Here is a 25,016-nt window from a genome sequence, read left to right on the forward strand (position 1 = left end):
ATATCGTGACACACATGCTTTCTGTGAGCAAAACAAAGCATGGTTGACAAAGGTTGGCGTGCAGTTGGCTGGTAGCAGAGAAGGAATGGATGTAACTGCAAGAAGTTGGTCATATAAGATGCAGGGAAACAGGTTGGCTGGTAATGTTGGTTGCGACAAGCCAATACGACAAGTTTGCCTTAAGTTTACGATGGGTAGATGTTTCCGTGGAGAACTGTGCAAATATCTCCATGGATACCATGAATATGCTACTTCTACCTCTGATATTGTGTCTGTATCTGATATTCCAGCTGATGTGAAAAAGAAGGCAAACAAGAAGAATAAAAAAAAAGCGCTCTAAAATGGAAACAAGTGCACGTTATGAAGAACCAATGAAAGAAGAGGTAGCTGATCCCTCAAAGCAGGGGATGCAAATCAATTCTTGGCTAGATACTTCTTTGAGTGATGCAAATACCATGTCTTTGTCTGGAGTTCCAGTTGAAATGGAGATAAGTGCCTCCAAAAATAATGATTTGGAGAATGTACTTATGCGTGACCAGCCAATTAAAAAGAAAGTAAAGAGACCTGATACATCTTGTGAAGAAACCGTGGTGGTAGAGGTAACTGATGCCTCAAAATTGCTTAGTAATGGATGTAGGGTTCTTGCAGCATTGATGATAAATTTTATTTGAGTCAGCATTTCAGCAACTCTTTTTCATTAGATTTGAATTAATTGATCTCACGTCAAATTTTGGTTTTTGTTGATTGTCAACAATCCACAAATTTATGAATGTTTGTATTCTATTTATTGGCCATGATCAGGCTACTTATATTACTGTCTTAAATGCATCCCTAATTTAAGGATCTGCCAACATTTTATTCCTCGTTCTGTGTTACAACGTAAGGAACCATTCTTTCCTTGTATACATTAGGCAATGAAAAAATTAATTACAAACTTATTAGACAATTTATGCATATTTTGTCAGATTGTAGCTGATCAAATGCAGGCGTGTCCAGGATCCTTCAGTCATGTCGAATGGCATGCTGCCTGAAATATTTGGGTCTTTTTATCTGTCACTTAAAACTGTTCGTGCTTTCCTGGTTTCTAGTTGCAAAAATTGACATGACTTGACGTGGTACCCGGACCCCTACACGGATCTTAGTTTGTGCAAGTTAGTTGAGTCTTGAGATTTGCTTAATGGACTCTAGCTCATTAATTTATCAAAGATAATTCTGCTCGTTAACTAGTTTTATCATCTTTCATAGGAATTTCAATATTATTCCAGGCCAGGCTGAATGCCTGTTAGTTAGCCTATTAGTTAACTTTTCCCTGATTAAGACTGTCGTGAATGCGTTTGCCATAACATTCAAATGGTAATTTTATATAGGGTGGGGTGTGACAATATTGCATATTGAATTAAAATTGTATTAATTTTTTTTGTATTGAGCTTATGCTTTCATTTCCTCATTCTTTCTGAGAGTTTGAGTCCTATCCTGGTGCAGGTAGAAAATATAATGCTCGCTGACAAGCATAAAATTGAGAATGACCAGAACGCTCAACTTAGGAATCAAGTTACTCAATTATTGCAAGTAGAGCAAGAACAAAAGTTGCAAATAAGAGAAAGAGATACAACGATTCAGAACCTGCAGGTGTGTTCTATTTGATACTGTCACTTGGCAGCTTCCTCACCTGCATTCAGGATGATATTTTGGAAACTGCAGAAATAGCCGAGTATTCATAGCTCATCACAAGCTCTTTATAGATTAGCTCATTGATATGCAAACCATACATATGAGCTTCATGGTGTATTGCTTGCAAGTGAATTATTGGTCTTTGGAGTTATAGTCATTATCATGCATATTCATGTCAAACTATATTTTTCACTTTAAGCTGTTGGTTTCTTGAACTAATTGCATGTGAATTATTGGTCTTTGGAGATTATTGTCATCTTCATGCATATTCATGTCCATATCTTTCCCTAAGCAGTAGTGATAGAAGACCTGAACAAAATTCGCTCTCCTATCTTTCCTCTACATTTCTAGTGTTTGTTATCGCATAATAAACAATGGGGCAGAATGAAGAATCTATGGCGCATATATGTTTATTTTATTTTCTGCTGTGAAAGCAGTCACTTACAAGATTTTTTGTTTAAATAATGCTTTTGACTTTTGAGGTTTAAAATAACAATTTTCTTATTTCTGAAATCATAATATTACTGCAACTATATTTTTCTCTTTAGGATAAAATTGAGGGCTTAGAACAACAGCTAAATGAGGCCCTTCGTTCTGCTGAAAGTAGATCAGGGAGTGTGCCTGATTCAAATCTCAAGGCTGCAGAGGATAACGTGGATTCATCAACTGTTTTAAAGAAGCTTGTAGAAGAATTTGTGATGGATCCAAGTCAGCCACAGCATATGCGGGTCTATGCTAGGAGGAAGGTCAAACCAAGGCAGCAACAACAACAATTCACAGCAGCTGAGCAAATCACAACAGGCAAGAACACAAACCTCTAATTAAGTAGAAGACCAATTAATTAAAGAAGAAGAGAAGGAAGGGAAGCAGTATACTTTTATTATGTTTTTCTTGATCTTTCCTAATTTGTGCTAAGAAGTCACATGTTTAATCCTAAGGTCATCTTGACCTTGTAGTGAACTTAGTATTAGAGTAGTAATCTTAGCATGTAGAAGGTATCCAGAAATTTGTAAGGCAATCCTTGTAGAGTAGCGACCTCAAGTGGCTTAGACTCTTAGAGAGTGGTAGCCTCAAGCTACTCCCTTGTTATCCCTGTCCAAATTAATAGAGAAGCAGTCCTTCTAAATTGAGCATTGTCATTTAATTTAATTAGCCAAGCCATTACAGAACTCCTGAAAAGAGATGCGGTTTCCCATCAGCTGGATGACTCAATCTGAAATCTTGGAATTTTAAGTTATATTTTGGTAAGTACACTCAATGTGGAGGACAATATTTTGCCAGCCTTGGGTCTTACAAATGTATTCTTAAGGAGCATGAAACTGAGTTCTAGATTTTAGGTATTTTGTGATCTTTGACAGGGGTTCTTGTCAGAAGATTGTCTAGAGTTGGACCTCAGAAGTCAGAAGATTGTTTAGCCTGTTAATTATGTATATAGTCTAGATTAGATTTGAACTTAAAATCTCTAATTCCAGAACTAACTATCTTATTATTTTACCACCAAGCTATGTGATTTTTTATGTGATTTTTTGAATACAAAATCTATCTTCTATACTATATACTAAAGTAATCACCGGATGGGACACTTGGCATAATTTTAAGAAAAAATTTCTCTCCAAAATGCTTTTTTTTTTTTAAAAAAATAAAAAATTCTATTAACAAAAATTAAAATTCTCTTAATAAATTTTATTTATATATATATTTGTAACACATAAGAATTTAAAGGATAGACATTAATAAATTTAAATTTAAAAAAAAAATGTTACAGAAGTTATTTAAGTTAATTAACTCTATATCGATTAATAAATTGTACTTTATAAATCCGTGCATTGCACGAGGCCAAAACTAGTATTAATATATAACATATGACATTATGAAGAACAAATTTAATTAGAAGAAAATTGAATCATAAATTACAACATATATTACTGATCAGTTCCATGTAATAATCTGGGGCATCGCCTTTGCCCAATAACTAGTTAGAACTTAATTAGAAGGAAATTGTGTCAATTATTAACCCTAGCCCCCTCTCTCTCGTCTCTCTCCTAAACTCTAGCCTCCATGTCAAATTTGAAGGGGCTTACATCGGATTTCATCGGTGGAAAGCACCAATATTATTTTCTTTTAAGTTTTTTGTTTTTTAGGTTACAATAATAATGTCTCCCTCGAAAGAAAGGGTCTATCTCCTTCGAAAGACAAGGTTTTTCGGACTCCTTCGAATAACAAGGATTTAGTTGTGTTTAATTTGGTCTCCGGTTGTGCGAGGCTACGATTGATTATGGCTCGAATTCAGGCTACGGAATTAGGACAAGAATTAACTTTCTCACAAAATTGCGAAACGACGATGGATCCACTCAAAAAGTTGTATGAGACAACGAATCGAGAATGTGCTGAATTGTTATATTTATGTATTTGGATTCTTAGCCCTTCCCAAATTAATTCTTGTTTGATTTTGTTAAATTTGTTTCATTATCGTTAATTGTCAATTATAAATGTCGTATGACTTTATCTAATGAAATTTAGTGTCCTTTAGGAATTTTTTTTTTTAAAAAAAAACTTAATTAAAGGGTTAATAGTACTATATTGTTACACTTTTAGTATCTTTAATCAATGTGTATGTAGCTTCTTTTAATTTATTTTTGTAAATTTTATTATAGAAAGTGAAAATAATAAGAGAGACAAAAGGGGGGAAAAAAAGTTAGACAGAGCATAATTGTGTAATAAAGAAATACTACTACCGTTTGAAAATACATGCTCCATTAAGGTGTACACATAGTTGTCTTACACAAGTTTTAATTGATTAAAAATATACGCAAGTGAGGCATTACTACCTATTAAAAAAACTCTAATTAATAGAGTGAAATAATATAATATGGGACTAGAGGACCATTAGGAAATAGATAAACAATAATATAATACTTCGTAATGAAAGAATTTTAAATTGAAAATTGGGCATTCATATAATTTGTCGTTTATAAAAACTGAGGTATTTATTTGGCAACGGAGTGGATAAGAAAAGTCGGATAACATCTCAAATTTTAATGGTTTGTAAGTGAACAAGAAGGCAAAAATACTATAAACAAAAGATGATATGTTGGTATATTCTCTTTGTTCCATTTTTATTGTTTCATAGAGCAAAGTTAACTTTATTATTAGAAAATAAAGTAAAATTGTGTACAAGATTATTTGATGAGGTAAAAGAGGGAGAACGCAAGTGAGGTTGTAAGTTTACCCAATTATATAATAAGAAAAATCTTGGAAGGACATATCAAAGAAATACAGTATGTAACAAACAAACAAAAAGAGACGAAGGAAGCATGAATTAGTTTGTTTCTCTTTCCTCTTCCTTTTTTATAGAACCCAACAACTTTTTAAAAACCAACTTAAGAGAAATGTAAATTGTGAGTTAGCTTTCTTTATTCCTTTCTCCTTTACAAACCAAACGCTCCCTTAATCCTTTAACGTAAAACTATAAACTCGACGCATATAAAATTTTTACCCACGTATATACATACAGACGGTACAGTAAACGAGTCGAATATAGAATCGGAATTTGTCAAATTCAACTTGTTACCAAAAGAATCCAAAATGCAGCAACTAGTGAAGCAAAAGAGTTTGGGCTTTTGTCTAAACGTTGTCTAAGAATGTATGAACATTACTAGGGTTAACCATAAGCCGTATCCTTAACCAAAACCCCGTACTTCGTGTTCCCCTTTCAAGCTTTTCTTCCCTCTTCAATGGCTGATTGACATCACCAAAACCCACAATCACTCCTTTTATCCCTAATTTTATTCATTAATCTCTAATTTTCTTTCTCGATTTTCGTCTTCAAGTGCTTCGATGATTTGAAGATTCAATTGATTTTGGTACGCTATTTTTTTCTCTTTATTTGATTGTTATTTTTCAATTGGTTTGATGATTTCTGGAATTTTTGAAATTGGGGGAGAAAAATTGCGAATTTTTGATTTTGTGGTCCTGTACTTTTGGTATGGATTCGAATCTTAGTATATACTATGTTATATTCTGCTGATTTCATTTCTAGGTTTATTTAAATTTGTTTTAGGTTATGTCATTGCATTTGTGAATTTGTAAATATGCGAATTTGTGAGTTTGATTTACATTTATTTAGAGATTGGGATTTTTGAAGGGAAGGGGTCATGGTTTGATCAATTAAAGATAGATGAACAGAAAACTGTAGCATTCCTCAATGTTTAGATATATTAGATTTGATTAGAATTCAATTAGTAATAAATTTAAGGATAATTACGAGCTTAATTTTATGTACTAGTAATCGATCTGAGCTCGATTTGGTTAAAGCTTGGCTTGGGACCATAATGTGATGTGCTAGGCATTGCCGAGCTTGGCATAAAAGCTCGCGAACTAGCTTAAATACATAAATTATATGGAATAGTTGAGCTATAATGAAAGCTGAGTTTGGCATAAAAGCTCATGAAAGATGAAACTGGCTTAAATATATCGATTACATGGAATAGATAAGCTATGATGTATGATTAACAATGTTGATTTTGACACGAAACTATAAGAATCGCAAAATTTTGGCAAATAAGTTAGAAATATTGTAAATTAAGCAAGTATATTATTTTACTTGTGTTTTGTTAGTGGAGCTCGTCTTGAGCTCAGGTTAAAATCAATTTCAATTTCAGATTGGGTTGAGCTTGAAATTTCAATTTTGACTATGAAGTAAGTTGAGCTGAGCTATATCTGCTACAGTACTACCCCAATCAATCTCTACTTAATTTGTTAGGTTGTTACCACCCCTGATCCAACATCTTTGTATTGTCGGAGAATTGGACAGTCACACAGCTATCTTCCGTAATATTTATGTTTCTGTTGTAAATTAAGGTGTAACTTCTCAACTCTCAAGTAACATACCCAAATCAAAGTTTGAAGAGTGTGGCAATGCGATATGAGTACTCGAATTGTATAAAGGTTTTAGCATTATCATCCTCAGCTAAGTGTTTGTACATATGGAATATCCGTGTGTTTTTTAACTTTCATTGTAAATTATGGTGTTTAACTCCCTAAGTAAACTTATTAATCTCAAAGCGTGAAGACTGCAACATTGGTTTTTTAGGTGCAATTTAGAGTCTAGGTACCAAATTCTAATGTGTTCTTCCAAGGCAAAATGTTCGTACATGTTTTCATATAATATTGTATCTGACTGACCAAAGTAACCATACTTGTCCGAAGTGTTAAGAATGCAACATGTGTACTTTAGGTGAAATTATCTATGTACCCCAGGTTTTGCTATTGTTATCCATAGCCAAATGTTTGTACTTAAAATTGGTTTGCTTCTGTAATAGTGGGACTTAAATAATGGAGAAGGCGTTCTCCACCCTGAAGGTTCAGATTGCTTTTGCATGCTCCTACATTTGCTTATATTTTTCTTTGTTTGTCTTTTTAGTAGTAGAACTCTTGATTAGTCCTAATTTGGCTGCTTCTGATCTCTGTACATTATACATCAATTCATCTGAATGCTTATACAACTTTTATTTGTAGTGGCTTCATTGACATTTTTAACCTTATTCTATCCCTCTTTAGGATTATCTTCAAATATATTCTTATACAAATGATCTGAAAATCTCACCGTATTTCCCTTCCTAATTACACTTTGTTTCATGTTTCTTTGTTTGGATAGAGATTGTATGGTGGTAACTTGATATTCTTCCAGACTCAAGCAACTGTAATTAATAGGTGGAGAAATTCACCAAGTTTGGGCTGGAAATTTAAGCAAAATAGAATGCTGGATAAGTACCCTCTTCTTGAAACCGAGCAAGCATTAGACTTGTGGCCGTCAAGTGAGATCTAGAATGGAGCAAACTGTTTCCGAAAGACCTTTGTATCAGGAGCAGCATATCAGCCAACTCCATACACAACCTAATGGTACAGTAAGCAGCAACGGTGCTCATTTGGAACGGGATCCAGAAGAACGATGGTGCCCCAGGAGAATTAGTGGCGATCAATTAAGACATGATAAGGTTCAAATGCCTTTATGTCGTGACAACTTACGAGGCAACTGTACTCGTGGAGCATTTTGTAGATTTTTACACTCTGAATCTGATGAACATGATAGATCCAGGTTCTGTCAGAATGAGCCAGAAAAGTTGGGTGATGTTTCAACTGTAGGAAACTCACAATTATATAGAACAAATGAAGAAGCTGGCTCCACAGCTAAATTTTCATCAAGAGGTCGCAGGTCTCCTTGCCGTAGATTTCAGAGTGGAAGGTGCTACCGTGGAGTATCTTGCCCATATTTGCACCCTGAAATGCCCAGTTTTCATAATTCGAGAGTAGAGCAGCAGCAAGTAGACAGAGCAGTAAGAGATCCTGGTTTTGATGGAAGGAATAGAGACAACTTTGGAAGGATTTCTCTGGAACATGTTGAAGCAAATAAGGAAAATAATTCAACGATCATGTCTTTTTCAAGAGAATGCAGGAGCAGATCTCCTTGTCAGCATTTCCTCAGAGGCAAATGTGATTTTGGAGCATCATGCAAACGTTGGCACCCAGTTAATACATATGCCAGTTCCAGACATGATTTGAATACTCAACATCAAGGAATTACAGAAACTTTTAATTACCCTGGTTCTGGCGAAAGAAGTCGAGATGTCACTTTGAGGACATCTCAAGAGCATGACAGAGAAAATATGCATAATCTTTTGAGAACTGGTGCTTTTTCGAGGGAGTCCAGGGAAAAATCACCCTGCCGAAATTACCTCAGGGGAAGATGTTATCGTGGATCATCTTGTTTACATTTGCACCCTGTTACTGTGTATGATAGACCAAGGTCTGATTCATGGAGCGCTGAACAACGTCAAGTAGTTTCTGGAACTTCGAGATCTCCACATTTCGTTGATGGCAGTATAGCTACCAATTTCAGGATATCTCAAAGTCACGATCACAATAATTATGTAAACCAACCATGTCGTGACACACATGCTTTCTGTGAGCAAAACAAAGCATGGTTGACAAAGGATGGCGTGCAGTTGGCTGGTAGCAGAGAAGAAATGGATGTAAATGCAAGAAGTTCGTCTTATGAGAGGCAGAGAAACAGGTTGGCTGGTAATTTTGGTTGTGACAAGCCAATACGAGAGGTTTGCCTTCAGTTTACGAAGGGTAGATGTACCCGTGGAGAACTGTGTAGATATCTCCATGGATTCCATGAATATGCTACTTCTACCTCTAACTGGAATGAAAAACCAAACGCAGAAGCTGCTCGAGATTCTGGGTATTTTGGTGTGGCAAATCAATACGCCAATACAACGACGGCTCAAGATCCTGCTGGTTTCAAGAACTATCAAAGTTCGTTAGGTGAAAGCAGTCTAAAAGCATCTGATGGTTGGTTTGACATGCGACGTGTTGATGGGCTCAGTTGTGAAGTTTCCGGAGAAAAAAATAGGAGTTTTTGCAATTCTGCTAAAGGACATGAGAATGTTAGTTTATGGAGTCGGCCATTCAAAAGGCAAAGAAGCAGGAGTAGGTCTCCCATCAACTTACAAGATGATTTCCATAGCCGGAAGTTTAGTAGATGTGATTCTCGGATTGACTTATATGGAGGTAGGTCCCGCAATGTTGCGCAATTTCAGTATCCAGATCGTCGTTCTTATAGGTATGAGAAGCCTGTGTATCACGTGAATGGCCAACAGCGGACAGGTGAAGAAACTTCAGTGAACCCTCGCTCTTGTCAACATTATGACTCCAAGCTGATTACACCTCAAATGCATGAAAAAGTGGTTACTCAAGGTTTGCAGCTTGAACAGCATGCCAATGGCGGTCTTGGTTCAAATACTGTGATTGTGGGGATGAAAAATGAAGCTGATACTGTAAAATGTGCTTTACAACCTAGTCATACTAACCAAAATGAAGAGATATTAGCAGCAGACAGTGTTGCAGTAGATAGTTCAGAGGGGGCAGCTGCTACTCCTGCTAGTAGTCAAGATGCTCTGGAGTTGGGCTCAACATATTCAGGTGGAAAGCACCTTATTTCTCCATCGGCTAGTGATCGGACGATATTAGTACACGAAGCCAATGCTGAAGCACCCATTGATTTGGGTCAGGAGGGTAAAGATGAAACTGTAGAGTTGACACCATCAATAAAAACCTATTGTAGGAAGAAGAGTAAAAAAAGGCAGCCTATATCTTGTGAAGAACCTACGAGAGAAGAGGTAATTGATGCCTCAAAACAGGGCGTGGAATTCTGTTCTGTGGTAGACACTTCATTGAGTAAGCCAAATATTGTGAATGTTTCTAGCATTCCAGTAGATATGGAGATGAGTGCCTCCAGAAATAATGGTTTGGAGAATGTGCTCATGCATGACCATCCAGTTAAAAAGAAGTTTAGGATAAGGCGTAAAAAAAAGGGCCCTGATGCTTCGTGTGAAGAAACCAGGAAGGGAGAAGTATGTAATGATTTGAAACTGGATACCCCTGTCTGTTCTTTGGAGAAGACTTCCTTCAGCAATCCAGATATTGTGTCTGTATCTGATATTCCAGCTGATGTGAAGATGAGTGCTTCCAATAATAATGATTTGCAAAATGTCCTCATGGATGAAGATCCAGTGATAAAGCAGGTAAAGAAGAAGAATAAAAAAAAGCAGGCAAAGAAGAATAAAAGAAAGCGCTCTGAAATGGAAACAAGTGCATCTTGTGAAGAACCAATGAAAGAAGAGGCAGCTGATTCCTCAAAACAGGGGATTCAAATCAGTTCTCTGCTAGATACTTCTTTGAGTGATGCAAATACCTTGTCTTTATCTGGAGTTCCAGTTGAAATGGAGACAAGTGCTTCCAAAAATAATGATTTGGAGAATGTACTTATGCGTGACCAGCCAGTTCAAAAGAAAGTAAAGAAGAAGCGTAAAAAGAAGAGACCTGCTGCATCTTGTGAAGAAACCATGGAGGTAGAGGTAACTGATGTCTCAAAATTGGGGACTCCTATCTGTTCTGTGGTAGAGACTTCTATTAGCAATCCAAATATTGTGTCTGTATCTGGTGATCCAGTTGATTTGAAGTTGAGCACTTCTAATAATAATGATTTGGAGAATGTGCTCATAGATGGCCAATTAAAAAAGAAGGTGAAGAAGAAAAAAAAGAAGCGTTCTAAATCCGCAACTATTGAAGAACCCTTGGAAGGAGATGTAGCTGATTCCTCTACACAAGTGATGCCAATCAGTTCTTTGGTAGAGACTTCTTTGAGTATCCCAAATATCATGTCTGGATCTGGTGTTCCAGTCGATAAGATTAGTGCTTCAAAAAATAACCATTTAGAAAATGTGCCTATGTGTGACAATCCTGTGAAACAGCAAGCTTTGCCATTGTCATTAAAAGGAGTTGTGCCAAATTCTAGAAGAAAGCTTCTTGTCCTTGATGTGAATGGGATATTGGTTGACATAGTCGTGGGTTATAGTCATCGATATAAGCCGGATACAAGGGTGGCAACGAAAGCAGGTTAAAGAATTTTACCTAATCTCACTTATTCATCACCTTAATTTGTGTTATTCTACTTATTTTGATTGATTTCATATTTATGTTTGACACTTTTCCGTTGTAAATTCAGTCTTCAAACGTCCTTTCTGCGATGAATTTCTGCAGTTCTGCTTTGATAGATTTGATGTGGGCATTTGGTCATCAAGAACTAGGTAATTATCTCTATCAATTCACTCATCTTTTTGTGGATTATGAGGTTTTTTTTTCTCCTTGATTGAATCTGTTGTAAAATATTCTTTTGGTTTTCTCCAGTGTTGTATTCAGTACCCTGTAACTTGTAAACATGTCTAATTTGACAAGGCTAGGTAATTTATTAGATCCTCATCTGTAACACTATCCATAATATGAAATTCAAAGGTATTAGTCTATGAAATTTCAATAATTGTCTTTGTTATTGCCTTGTGTCTATGAATTCAATGTAGCTATGTTGTTACGAATAGCTATTGATTATACTTGGATGTGGCTGCTGTTATATCTGCACAAGGAGTATATATTCTCATTCTTGTTTCTGGCAACAGTAACCTGATTGATTGCCTTATGGGATCTCTAATTTTCTTGCAGGCAGAACTTGAAGAAGGTGGTAGACTTTCTCTTGGAGGATTCCAAGGATAGGTTAAGATTCTGTTGGGTAAGACAGTAATATCCAACAATGGAGTTTATATATGTTATAATGATGTGCTTGTCTTTTCAATTAGTGTTCTATTAGTAAAATCTTGCCAATTTATGATAAAGTAGGATAACTGTGTACAAATGCTACAATTCTTTTTCTGGTATTGTGACTGTTACTTTCTGTTCTACTCCATGATATATACGAGGGAAAATATATTTAAGATATGCCATGAAAAATCAGAAGATGTTTAGGAAGCTTTTTTTTATTTAGTTGTTCCTCCTAAAGGAAGGAAAATTTGGCAAATTCTTCAGAGTGATAATTTAGAAAACTGCTTGCCTGTGACTCCTGACTAGTTGGTTGTAAGGTCATGCTCATTTAGAACCTCTACCTTTCCTGGTCTAGCAGAGTTTACAGTCCATACTGAAAGCTGCCGCGGTTGTGCTGCAGTGTCGTAAAATCTGCTTTTTTTTTATTTTATTTTTATTTTTTTTAAAAAACATAATTTTAGAGACTGAACTTTACCACTTAATTTTTTTGAGTTTATCTATCAACAATTAGTTTAAGTGGTTGATTAGCTGCTTATGGGGGATTTTTTTTTTTTTTTTTTTTCCTTAAGATGGATTAATAGCTGAGAATAAGTTAAAACATACAGTTATTATTCTGAATTTGCTTCATAATATGTCACAATTATTAGTGGCACATTGTTTTTCAAATAAAAATATTCTGCGATCTGTATGTTGTGTCTTGATTCTAGTTTGATCTTGATACTTAATTCTCATTGTTGCATTTTCTCACAATTATAGTTTTATACTCTTAATGCCTTTTTCAATTCGACCTTTGTAGTTTGGTTTCTGACTAAGCGAGAAACTCTTTCCAGGATCAATCCCATTGTACTGCTACAGAATACAAAACCCTTGAAAACAGGGAGAAGCCCCTTGTTCTAAAGGAACTTAAGTACCTGTGGTGGGACACCAAGGGGTCACGCCTTCCTTGGGATGCTGGATATTATAATGAAACAAATACAGTTTTGTTGGATGATTCACCATACAAAGCTTTACGGAATCCTGTAAGTGCTAAATTATCTACATTGTCTTCAGATATGTTCACAGAATAGGCTTTCATTGGATCAGTGTTATATTCATCAATCATTGTCAGGTCACCTCTGATACTGTTCTAATACTCTTTACCTTTTTTGGTACGTCTGTTGTTCAGCCCAATACAGCCATATTTCCGCGTCCATACAGTTACAAGAATGCTGGTGATCATTCACTAGGTAATATTACCTCAACCATTATAGAAGTTTATATTATGGGTAACTTGCTACTGGATAGTATTTGTTTCAGTGTCCTGCTTGATAATCATATTTGACAATTGACATGCTGTATTATTGTTGATCTACCTGGGTTGGATCTATATTAGTGCTTGGTTTTATTTCAAATACACGTGTCAGCTCCTCTTGTTGGTTCTGTTCTGTATTAATTAATACATTTGCTGCCATTACCCCTTCAATTTTCGTATTTTAAGTAGAATTATCTATAGTATTGTGTAATGCTTTTTTCATAATTTGAAATCATGACAGGGCCTGGTGGTGATCTTCGTAATTATCTTGAAAGACTGGCAGAGGCTGAGAATGTCCAGAAATTCATCCAGGAAAATCCATTTGGTCAAAGGCCCATCTCCATTGCAAGCAGGTCTTGGAACTTTTATTCTAAAATTGTTGGTAACTACGGAAGGCAAGAAGAATATTCAAATATTGCCCCCGTCTCATAGCACTGTTTTGGTAGTAACATTCTGCTAAAAGCTGGTTGAATTTTCGTAAGATGTTTGGCGCCTATTAGGTTATATCTGCCAGTGCTGGCTGTATACTTCAGGGGTTGACAGACTTTAGTTTGTCGTTTGTTTGTCGCTGTGAGTTTGTTGAGCATGTACCCTTAAAGGCCTCACTCACATCCGAGCAGTGCTATGACTGCCTATTCTCGATGGTGGCCCTCATTTTTGTACTTTAGGTTTTATTTAGTTTTGTGACAGAAATGTACAACTTACAAGTAAATCATAGATGATAGGCTTATAATTTATTCTTTTAACTGGATCGTGATAAAAAGCTGTAATTCAATGTCAAGACATCTAATGCTGCTGAGCCTCTTATTAAGAGAGCTGCCGAGGAGTTGAACTGAACCTGTAGTCATGATTTCAATGCGGCTGATTTGTTTTTTTTTTTTTTTTTCCTCCCTATGTACTAATATAATGATCTTACAGTTTGTACCTTCTTTTATAAAACCCTGCTGTCCTGTGCTGCAAACAAACTCTAGTTTGGTTGTACTTGTACACAGGTAACATGCCGGAATATTGCAGGCACAACAGCACAAACCGAAAACAAATTAGCACATGGTTACATTTGTTTGGATTGTTGTTAATCATGATTATGACAATAATTGTGTAATTATGATGGAAGTTCAATACCATAATGTTTAAGATCCTGCCTGAAAGAGATGTTAAGTTTTCTCAGCAAAATCATATTGAAAATATATTATGAATCTTCCATCTTGATTTTCGTAAATGAAAATGATTAGTAATTTTGGACCATGCATATATATTGTATACTACGGAGTATTTAATTATGGAATGCATTGTTTTGGTTATGGAATTATGTGCATGAATCATGAATGTTTTGACATGTTTGCCTTAAAAAATTGTATTTTTTTTAAAAAATATTATTATTGTGATCTTGTTTTCTTTTGGGGTTGTTGATTTTGCCAGCTGAGCTAATACTAAGCAATATGTCATATCGAACTACCCCTTTGATGTAGATGCTAGAGAAAACTACATTCTTTACTAGTACTGCTGGAATAAAAGTCTTTATTGGCTGTTAACTTTGATCTTTTGAGTTTCTCATGTACTGAATATGGCAGTAATGAGCCATCGAAAAGCTTACCTCAATTTATTTTAGGTCTGTTCCATGGCGCGAGCTGTTATGGGCGGGTGGGGATGGGTCTGTGGAACCGGGTGGGTAAAAGGTTAATCCAACCTGGTTCGACACAAAACTTACTAAGTAATTTGATTTCATTGTACTCATGCAAGTATTTGCTTCCATCTCATTGTATCTTTAAATTTTTTTTTTGAAAAAATTCCCACACTTTATATCGTTGAATCTCAAATTCTAATAAAAAAAACCTAGACATTGAGAAGAATAAGAGGAGGAATGCATGCATAGACCTTCAAGTCCAAAACTTGTTTTACATAGAGCAATCAGAAAATAATTAACCAATATTATTTGGAGGAAATCTTACTAAAAAAATAAACAAACATGTCCAATGCCATCACATAACTCCACCCTCTATATAAATTTTAATCTATATGTTTAGTAGTGTATCAACCATTTGGGTCATATACATATTATTTTAACATTTAGGTTTTTTATTTTATTATATTTATTTATGACTCATTACAATACTCCGTATTAATTAATTAGCATCTATACTAAGGCATATCTATTTTTCTAGAAGTCATCGTACTACAATCTTTTATTTTTATTTTAAAAAAGAGGTTCACAACAGTTAAAATAGTCTTCTCTCAAAACTATCGTCATCTGCCAATCATTCACTTAGCAACTCTATTGACTATTGTAGTATAATACTATAGAATTATGCCATGTAGATGATGTGGTAGCAAGTTGCTAGTTGCTAGTTTGCTACTACAACAAAGTTTCCTTATACTTGTATAAGGCATTACTACTCCAGTCTCAAGGTATGGTTGTGTAGCAAACTTTAGCTTTAAGAATCACTTGCCCTTGTGAAGTTGTAATCACTTTACTCTTTAAGGGAATAATTTTCTTTCTTGTGCAATGATTAGTTAATGTTTACAACTTTGTAAAAACTAAAAAAAGTTGCCTTTAACTAAGGGTTATCAGTTATTTGACTGGATTTGGAAAGACTTGAAAGGATTAAATGATCACTCATTATTTGTGACATTGGGTTATTTGGATGATACAAATAAAAATATAAAATAATGAATTCTTTTCAATTCAGTAGCTATTTAATCATGCAATAATGATTTATGCCTATCTTATAATAATGAGATATTGAGATTAGTGGGGTTTAGGGTTACAAAAGAAAGGTAGGGCCATGCATCATGTACCAATCAATGAGAAATAGGATAATAAATAGAGATTTTGAGTTGGAATTAGTCATTCTTACATGTTATTTGAATAGTTGAACTCTTGCATATAGCACAGTAGTCATCTTATTTGTGGTGAAGTTTAATTCATTTTTTTAAAGAGTTATACCATTACCTACCATTCTAACTCCCCTTGACAATTGAGTATTCATCCTTTGGCAAAGGGTTTTTTAGATTTATTTTATTTTATTTTATTTTATTTTCATAGAGTCGTGAAAGACGGTTTTATGTAGACATTATATATTAAAGCCTAATAATGTACCAAAAAAGAAAATAAACATTAATGTATAAATAATTATTCTATTAGTTATAATGCATTTTTTTTTATTACTCAACAATTATATTAGGAATTCATCTAGACCTGATAAACCTGATCCAAACCGAATCGGTGACTCACTCTCAAATCATATGTGAATGTAATGACTTGCAATTTACTTGATTTAATTCACATCAAATAAAGTATAAGGTAAATTGATTTGCTCCTGTGTCAAAAAGTAAAATTGATTAGTTTTCAAAAAAAAAAAAAAAAAAAAAAAAAAAAAAAAAAAAAACAACCTACTTGTCAATAGATATATCCAAATTTGACTAATTAAGTACTCAAAGGAATAGTCTTCTCACTCAAATATTATCCATATGTCCATCTCGATCTAATGGACATGTCCCAAACTCATATCCAACAACCTAATTACTACCTCTAATTCATCCAACCTTGATTTACCAAATTTCTATGAAATTTTTTTCTGAAATAAATTATAAAGATTTTAATATACGGTCGTATTTTTTTCTTTTAACAATAAATACTTATATATTGAATGTTACAATATTTTTTTTTAATTTAATTTAATTTATTATTATTATTATTTTTAGCTTTACTCTGTATTTTATTCTATGACTTTTTTTAAAAAATAATGCTTTACCTTATATTAACTCGTAAAGTAATCAAGTGGCAAGTTTCAAACAAACAAAAAATGGAGTAATATAAATCAAGTAGCAACTAACCAATAATATTTGGAATATGGAACTGTTTATCCACATAAAATGGTTGAATAGTTGCTTTCAGTGGAACGTAGGCTAGGAAATGAGCCATTATATTTTTGTTTTAAAAAAAAAAATCTCTTCTTCTTCTTCAAAAGAAAAATCTATTGTCAATTTAGTATTTTTAAAAGAAAAGGAGAAAAACTGTAATGATATGGAAAATTTGGTATAGCTAGTTATGTTTGTGGATCTCTTTTGGTTTAATTTTTTTTGTTGATAATATCAACGAGGGAAAATAGGTTTACAAATATTTTTTAGTGGTATATATGTCCGCAATATAAGTATATGTCCGCAATATAAGTATGTAACTAGTGTGTGGCCCGGGCTTTGCCCCGGGTGATACTTTGAATAATTTCGTTTTTATATTAGACGCTTTAAAAGACGTACTTCATAATTTGTTTATGTGGTAAATTTGAAAACAATGACTACAATAACTCATTTTGGATTTTTTTTGGTTTTATACTTCCTCCGTTATTTTATTATTGCACCACTTGCCTTTTTAGGAAGTTTCATAAATATTGCATCATTTCCACTTTAGGAAAAAAATTACTTGTGTTCACACTACAAATACCCAACATACCCTTGCTTTTTCACACTTACTTTTTAATTTATCAATATGTCATATGGGCAATTTTGTATTTTTACCTTTCTCTCTCTTACTTTTTTCCAATACCAAAATATTTGTATCCAACCCCTATGATGCAATAATAAAAAAACGGAGGAAGTATTACATTATAATACTTGTACAATATATATTTATACATAAATGTGGAAATATAGATTATAATTTAATTCTAGCTAAGATGACAATGCATGTGGTTTTTATCCAATGAAGTTTAGGTTCGAATCTCTTTGCATGCATTTTTAATTAAATTGAATGATGATATGGCATGATGGTAGAGGTTGTTAAATGATGATGTGGCATAATACGGGTGTAAAAAGGGGTACACGTGACACATACACAATTTTATAAACGCCTTTTAATGTATAGTATAGATTCATTTTGTCAATCAAACAAGTAATTTTAGAGTTTTAGGTATCTAATATATATAAAAAAAAAAAAAAAAGTACTTCTAGACATCAACTCCATAATCTTGTATTTTCGAGTGAGTTTCCTTCTCATAAAAATTAAAAATTAAGAAACAAATAAAATAAAAAAGGTACACCCTACTAATTAAGATGTTTTATCACACACTCTCTCTCCTCCAACTGACAGCTTCACATGCCCATGCAGGTACCTCCATGACCCCACCCATATAATCATTCCACATGCAAGAGATCATCTCTCTCCACAAATTCTTCTTCCTTCAGATAAATCCCATGCATTAGATTTCACTAATTTAATCCCTTTTTGTTTTTTTCATTCCTAAAGAAATTTCCCATTTTTATTTTTCAATTTTTTTTTTTTAATCAAAGCCAATCACCTGCTCTGCATCACATGGGTAGAGGGAGAGTACTCTGTATTCCATATTCTCTGATTTAACAATTCTCCAATTCTTCATTTTCTGTCATTTTCTCTGTCTTTTGGTTGTCATTTATTTTTGTGTTCTGCGCAAATCAAACTCAAACATTTCTTCTTGGATCTGCAGTTATTCTTCCTTAAAGTTTTTATTTTGATTGTGATTTTTCCTGCATTCCAAGGGTTTTGATTGTTCTTCACTTGATGAGCTATAAGTCAAATTTCTGGGCTTTTTTTTTAGATACCCAGTTGAGCTAATTGAATTTGCTCATCTGGGTATCTCTTATCTTCCTGCAATTTGTACTGGGTAGTTAAGTTTCAGGTCAAAAAACCCAGAAAATTGGTACTGTAAAAGCCTGCATTTAGTTGATTTTTACACAAATTGGTAGGTGGAGACATTACTACTGGGGTGGCTGAGTTCTAGCTTGCTTAATTTTGAAGATAGATTAACTGCTTTGTACTGATTTTGCTATTTTGGACTGGAAGGTTGGTAATGAAGAAGTGATTTCTAGGGTTTAATTTTTGGGTGGTTGGAGGTTGAAATTTTGGCGTTTTAATGATTAAAATCTGATTTAAGAGTGTTAAATTTAGTTAATCAGGACAAATTTCAAGCTTAATTACTGAGGAGTAATAGTTTGTCCCCACTCCCAAATTCTGAGGGTCTGACATTTCTGTACTCAGATTTGAGGAGGTGGTGGGGATTTTGGATTTTGCTGAATTTGGAGGAAAATGGCATAAAACATTATCCTAAAGAATACAGGGAAAAGTATATCTGGGATTGGTTAGGGTATTTGGATTTTGTGTGTGAATTTGGAGAAGTGGTAGTTGTGTTTTGTATTTCTTTGGTGCCATGGCTGCAAAATTGTTGCATTCATTGGCAGATGAAAATCCAGATTTGCAGAAGCAAATTGGATGTATGACTGGAATTTTCCAAATCTTTGACCGCCAACAGCTCATCTCCGGGAGGCGGCCGAACCCACGGCGGCTCCTTCCTCCTCCTCCTCCAACAGGTAGTCTGTAATTGCACTTTGGGTTGATTTGGGATATTCTTATAATTTTATCTTTGACTGTTTCATTGCTATTTGTTAGATTGATTATGTATTCTCTTATCTTGTATGCTCATTTATAATTCTTCTGTATATTTGGCAACCTACTGTCCTTTAACACTGTGTTGTTTTGGTTGTCATTATTGTTTGTGCCTATGGTTGGATTTTTGCAAATAGGACTTTTAGGAGTTAGAATGTCATAATAACTTGCATTCTACTTTCTGTTGATTTGGTGGTTCTTGCTAGTACCTATTCACAATTTTAAATTCTTTATGTAAGTTGTTTCTCATCTTAATTACTATTTACATTTTTCATGTCACGGGTTCACGCCGAGTATTGGGTGAAAGGATGGTGCTAATTTTATGTTGAATTTTGAGATTGTATACCTGTGGTGTGAAATCATCTACCCTGCCTGTCCCCTGCCAAATGCTCAATGCTGTACCATGTATTAATCATCTATCGCCCTTTTCTACAGGCAATTCTGAATGTAGCAATGAAGACCTGGATGCTGATTCTAGTAATGCATACAATCGTGCAACGCTGGTACTGGATATCAACTTGGCTACCTTTCTATTATCTTTGTTTAATTTGTTTCATTTATGTGCAGTTTGTTATGTCTATGCTTAGTTTTGTTTAGTCACTTGATGGGTGTGCGACCTGTGCATATGGATTATTATAGATGAACAGAGAAATGCAAGTCTTAAAACTTAATCACGGTGAGGAAAATTGAATGATATAGTGTTATAATGAAGTGGCGGAACATTTTAGTTTTGTATACTCCTCAACAATCTCCTTCAGATGGCCAATGCTTGAACTCATGAATAATCAACTTCAACAAAATATGATTAGCTGTGAATGTATCAAGTGCAGTTCATTATGTTGACACTTTGTAGTTTTTTTTCCAATTTAGCTTTGAGTATAGTCATCTGAGGATACGTCAATGTAGGATACTATTTGCATTTGTTATCAATTTGTATCAACTAAGATTGAATAATTTTAGCTTTGTGGTTGCAGGAAAAGAATCTAAACAAAAATGCAAATGAAAAACGAGGATCCACTGAATCATCAAGAGCCTCCTTTTCTTCTTCATCACGGTCATCATCATTTTCCTCCCTAGATTGCGGCAGAACAGGACAACCAGAGCCATCTTCCATGGATCGAATTATTTTTCCAGAGACTCCTTCAAGAGACCCTGTCATAAGCCAGACTAGTGCTAGTCCCAGGATGGGAAGGCTTTCTGTTGATATTCGGGATGTGGTTAAGGATTCAATGTACAGAGACTCTCGTGGTCTACCAGTTCAGACCACTGCTAAGGAGGAGGATAAATCAGGCTACACTTTGAAACATGGTGATTCTCCAAGACCTCAGCAGTTGTCGAAATCAGTGGATGGATCATTAGGAGTTGGGATGAAGGGGAATAACATGACAGCTGACATTAAGGAATCTTTTAGAGTTCTTGCTAAACTTCGTGATGCTAGGTTGAACTATAATGAAAATGAACAACCGAGATTATCTCATGAGTCACAGGAAGAATCTTTCTTTCCAATACCAAGAGATGCTCCTAGATTTTCTTATGATGGGAGAGAGATAAGTCGCAAGATTAAAGATCTTCCAAGGTTTTCTTTGGACAGTAGAGAAAGTTCTGCAAGGAGCTCCAATACTGATTCAAAATTAAGTAGCGACATCTCTAATGAAAGAGCTAAAAGTGCACTGCAGCCATTAAATAATCAGTCGCGTCCCTCTAGTGTGGTAGCTAGACTCATGGGCCTTGATTTGTTGCCCGATTCTAAACGTTCCAATGAAAGTCAATTGGGGCCAATAAAGATGTTCCTTGAAGACAATGGTCCCTCTTTAGCACCATTGAGAGTACCTGATGTAAGCAGGCCAGTTCGTCTTCCCAAATCGCCAAGGAGCACAAGGAAGGAGTCAACTTCACCGAGGTGGAAGAATTCTGATACAATCATGAAACCAATTCCTACTTCGAAAATTCCTATTGAACCAGCACCATGGAAGAATCTGGATGGAGGTCGAGCTTCTCCAAAGCAAGCTTCAAAACAAATAAAATCCTCACCGAGCACATCAAGCACTTCCCCGTCAGTTCTTGGTGAAATGGAGAAACGGTTGAAAGATATCGAGTTCAAACAATCTGGAAAGGATCTTCGTGCCCTGAAGCAGATACTGGAAGCAATGCAAGTAAAGGGTATATTGGAGGCCTCGAAAGATGAGTACTCTTTTAATGTGGGAGACAAGAGGGACCATGGCAGTAGAATTGGTTCTGATACGAATGCTGGGAGCTCCCATGACTTCCGCACTAATAGAGCTATTGCTTCCAAACAAAAGGGAAGTGGCACATCAAAAGCATTTGAATCCCCAATTGTTATTATGAAGCCTGCTAAGCTTGTCCAGAAATCCAGCATTCCTGCTTCCTCCATCATCCCTATTGATGGCTTGTCTTCTCTTCAACGGCCCCAGAGCAGCGATGGTGCATCTCACAGAAGGAATTCAGTTGGTAGCAAAATACCCAAGGATCAGACTATTAAAGACAGTCGCATAAATCAGGCTGCTACTTCTGATAAGAAATTTAATAATAGAAATTTGAAAGTGGCTCCATCTTCATCAAGATCATCACAGATAGCCAAAGATAGTACTGCAAATTCATCAAAAAATTCGGGATCCGTAAGCCCTAGATTGCAACAGAAGAAGCTGGAGTTTGACAAGAGATCCCGTCCTCCAACCCCACCTGCTGATTCAAACAAATCTAGAAGGCAACCTAGTAGGCAGACAACTGAATCTAGCTCCCCAGGTGGGAGACGACGATTAACCAAGACCAGCAGTGTGCAACAAATTGATGATCAATCAAGTGAAAAATGTAGCGAATCTAGGAATTTGTGCTGTCAAGAAGATAATGTATATGTGCAATCTGACGCCAATTTGGAGCCAAGAATGGATACAGAAAGCACCAGCACCAAGCAGCCTGTGGATGCAGCCGTCTTTCAGAGTCCTTCTGGGGATAAGTGTTGGGTTTCTGAAGAAATAAAGGAAGTAAGTTTTTTTTTTTTTTTTTTTTTTTTTGATCTTTTTATGACCATGAGATGGCCGTTTTGGACCATTCTAGATCATTTGGCTAAGGATGTACATGTATAATCTGTTGCAGGATTTGAGCTTAAGGTTGATAGACGAGAGCATGATGGGATATCCTGCTTTTGCCCCTGAACAGCCAAGTCCTGTTTCAGTGCTCAACTCTTCTGCATACATGGAAGGCTCTCCATCTCCTGTTAAACAAACTATAGATGTCTTTAAAGGTGAAGATTTATTCCTTTTAATGGTTTTTTTTTTTTTTTTTTTTTTTTTTTTTTTTTTTTTTTTTTTTTAATTTTTTCCCATTGCCATATAAATACATGTGAAGATAAATTATGGGTTTCTAGCTGCTGCATCCAATCATCCATTGATGCTTGCAGCCAGAATTTCCTTGCCACCGTCCTTTTGTAGTTTTGATTCAGTAGGTTTACTCATTGTCAACTTACATTCCTTTTTCTAGGAGGCCTGAGATGGTAGTTTCTGCATTGAGGTGCATAGGATTTGCTAGCATATTTTTGTTATACTGCAATAATAACCTTTTATGAAGACTCAGAATTCACTTCAATGAATAAAGATGATTACATAGTAACGCTGAACTTTGTATGGCATTGAAACAGGATCTTTGTCATGCTTGAAATGGTTTGAAATGTTATGTTGATTGCCATATCTGGACAGAAATGTATTTTTTGTGTGTTGATTGCTTAATTCTGACATGACTTGTGTAAAACAACCCACCCGAAAGGGTCAAAACAACTTATCTCTAGCTGAAAGGTAATGCTTTTAATATTTATAAACTTAAACAAACACCAAAAGTTAGCCATAAAACAGATATGACTGAGGCCATGTTAGAGATATATGCAAAAGTAGAGGATCATTTTAGAATATGACCAAAAAAAATTTCCACCATATGGAAACTGCAATAATTAGAAGCCACTGTGTGACCGACCCCCCGCCCCCCCCCCCCCACCTCCACCCCCTCTGTTTTTTTTTTTTTTTTTTTTTTTTGGCAAATTTCTATATAATTTATTTTTTTATTTTCTCCTACAACCCACTGATTGGTTCCTTGTGTTCATGACACAAATTTAGTTGCTGAATCAAATGATGCCGAGACAGAGTTGTGGAGTACAGTAGATGAGATTTCTACTCAGAATACAGTTTTGGAGCTTCCTTCTGAGATTAGTCGTAAGAAATTACAGAGCATTGACAACTTGGTTCAGAAGCTCAGACGATTGAACTCAACTCATGATGAAGCCCAGACAGATTACATAGCCTCACTGTGTGAGAACACTAATCCAGACCACAGATACATATCTGAGATACTCTTGGCTTCAGGTCTCCTACTCAGAGAGCTTAGTTCGGGTTTCACAGCCTTCCAACTCCACCCATCTGGCCATCCTATCAACCCAGAACTGTTTTATGTTTTAGAGCAGACAAAAGCAAGCAGTTTGCTTGCCAAAGGGGGGAATGTTGATGAGGTTTCTCTCAGCAAATCCAAGCCTGAAAAGTTTCACCGCAAGCTCATATTTGATGCTGTGAATGAAATTCTCACCGGAAAGTTGGCCATTATGGGCCAACCTAGTGAGCCTTGGTTGAAGCCTGCAAAACTTGCTAAGAAGACCCTTAATGCTCAGAAGCTTCTGAGAGAGTTGTGCTCCGAGATAGAATTGCTTCAAGTTAAAAAGCAGGATCTCAGTTTAGAGGAAGAGGAGGATGGGTTGAAATGCATCTTGTGGGAGGATGTTGTGCATAGATCAGATAGTTGGACGGATTTCCGAGGTGAATTTTCCAATGTTGTCCTCGATATAGAGCGATCCATATTCAAAGACTTGGTAAATGAGATCGTTATTGGTGAGTCAGCTTGCCATCAACGTAAGCCTAATAGGCGATGCAGGCAACTTTTTTCCAAGTAACAACCCTTTTTTTTTTTTTTTTACTTTTCGTTTTACCCCAGAATGTTTACCTTACCCTTTTGATGCTTCTATCATCATGATTAATTTTTTTTTCTTTGAATTTTAATCTATGTATAAGGCGTAAAATAAGAAAGCCACGGATAGGAACTAAAATACTTGTTTCATTAACACCTCATGTTCTTCAGCGGATTGTATAGAGTATCTAATGTTAATAAATTATATTACAGCATAAAAATTCTTCAGAATCAGTATATCTGAAGTAGTGAAGTCTCTCCTATTTTATCTTTTGCCTCTGTTGAGACTGTACAAGGTTTTGATCATGTACTTTTCTACTATTACATTCACTCTAGTCTAGTTGTGATCTGAGTTATGCAATATCCGGGGTTAAAAATCATCGTAAGATTCAAAGGGATTACAATCAGGTAAATGTCAAAAAACTGTCGTGAAGTTTCGAAGGGACTGCAATGTACTGTGAGTCTGCGATCAGTATGTGAAGCGTTTTCTTTCTAGGTAATATTCAGATCAATTTTCGC

General features: G+C 35.3%; 3 protein-coding genes across 5 annotated transcripts; all 3 read left to right on the top strand.

Moving 5' to 3' along the window:
* Window positions 1-341: 341 nt before the first annotated feature.
* On the top strand, window positions 342-2,528 carry LOC145576021 (uncharacterized). Its single transcript, XM_081633811.1, has 3 exons — window positions 342-599; window positions 1,483-1,629; window positions 2,220-2,528. Exons 1-3 carry the CDS (start codon window positions 342-344, stop codon window positions 2,490-2,492), a joined length of 678 nt encoding a protein of 225 aa, XP_081489937.1. The 3' UTR covers window positions 2,493-2,528.
* A 2,723-nt stretch (window positions 2,529-5,251) lies between these two features.
* On the top strand, window positions 5,252-13,941 carry LOC145601093 (uncharacterized). Of its 3 annotated transcripts, none has more exons than XM_081657029.1 (7): window positions 5,257-5,534; window positions 7,328-11,133; window positions 11,243-11,324; window positions 11,734-11,800; window positions 12,660-12,848; window positions 12,995-13,055; window positions 13,362-13,941. In XM_081657029.1, exons 2-7 carry the CDS (start codon window positions 7,500-7,502, stop codon window positions 13,550-13,552), a joined length of 4,224 nt encoding a protein of 1,407 aa, XP_081513155.1. In that variant the 5' UTR covers window positions 5,257-5,534; window positions 7,328-7,499; the 3' UTR covers window positions 13,553-13,941. The 3 variants fall into 3 exon arrangements, 2 of the variants coding, with proteins under 2 accessions (XP_081513155.1, XP_081513163.1); XM_081657037.1 differs by having other exon boundaries at window positions 7,384-11,133; XR_014104347.1 differs by lacking the exons at window positions 12,995-13,055; window positions 13,362-13,941 and having other exon boundaries at window positions 5,252-5,534; window positions 11,738-11,800; window positions 12,660-12,741.
* A 4,315-nt stretch (window positions 13,942-18,256) lies between these two features.
* LOC145601108 (protein LONGIFOLIA 1-like) lies at window positions 18,257-24,774 on the top strand. Its single transcript, XM_081657053.1, has 5 exons — window positions 18,257-19,459; window positions 19,971-20,038; window positions 20,510-22,537; window positions 22,650-22,797; window positions 23,660-24,774. The coding sequence occupies exons 1-5, from the start codon at window positions 19,300-19,302 to the stop codon at window positions 24,481-24,483; spliced, it is 3,228 nt and encodes a 1,075-aa protein (XP_081513179.1). The 5' UTR covers window positions 18,257-19,299; the 3' UTR covers window positions 24,484-24,774.
* Window positions 24,775-25,016: the final 242 nt, after the last annotated feature.

Source organism: Chenopodium album, chromosome 2, assembly GCF_948465745.1.
Source record: "Chenopodium album chromosome 2, dcCheAlbu1.1, whole genome shotgun sequence".
In the NCBI taxonomy this organism is placed as follows: Eukaryota; Viridiplantae; Streptophyta; class Magnoliopsida; order Caryophyllales; family Amaranthaceae; genus Chenopodium; species Chenopodium album.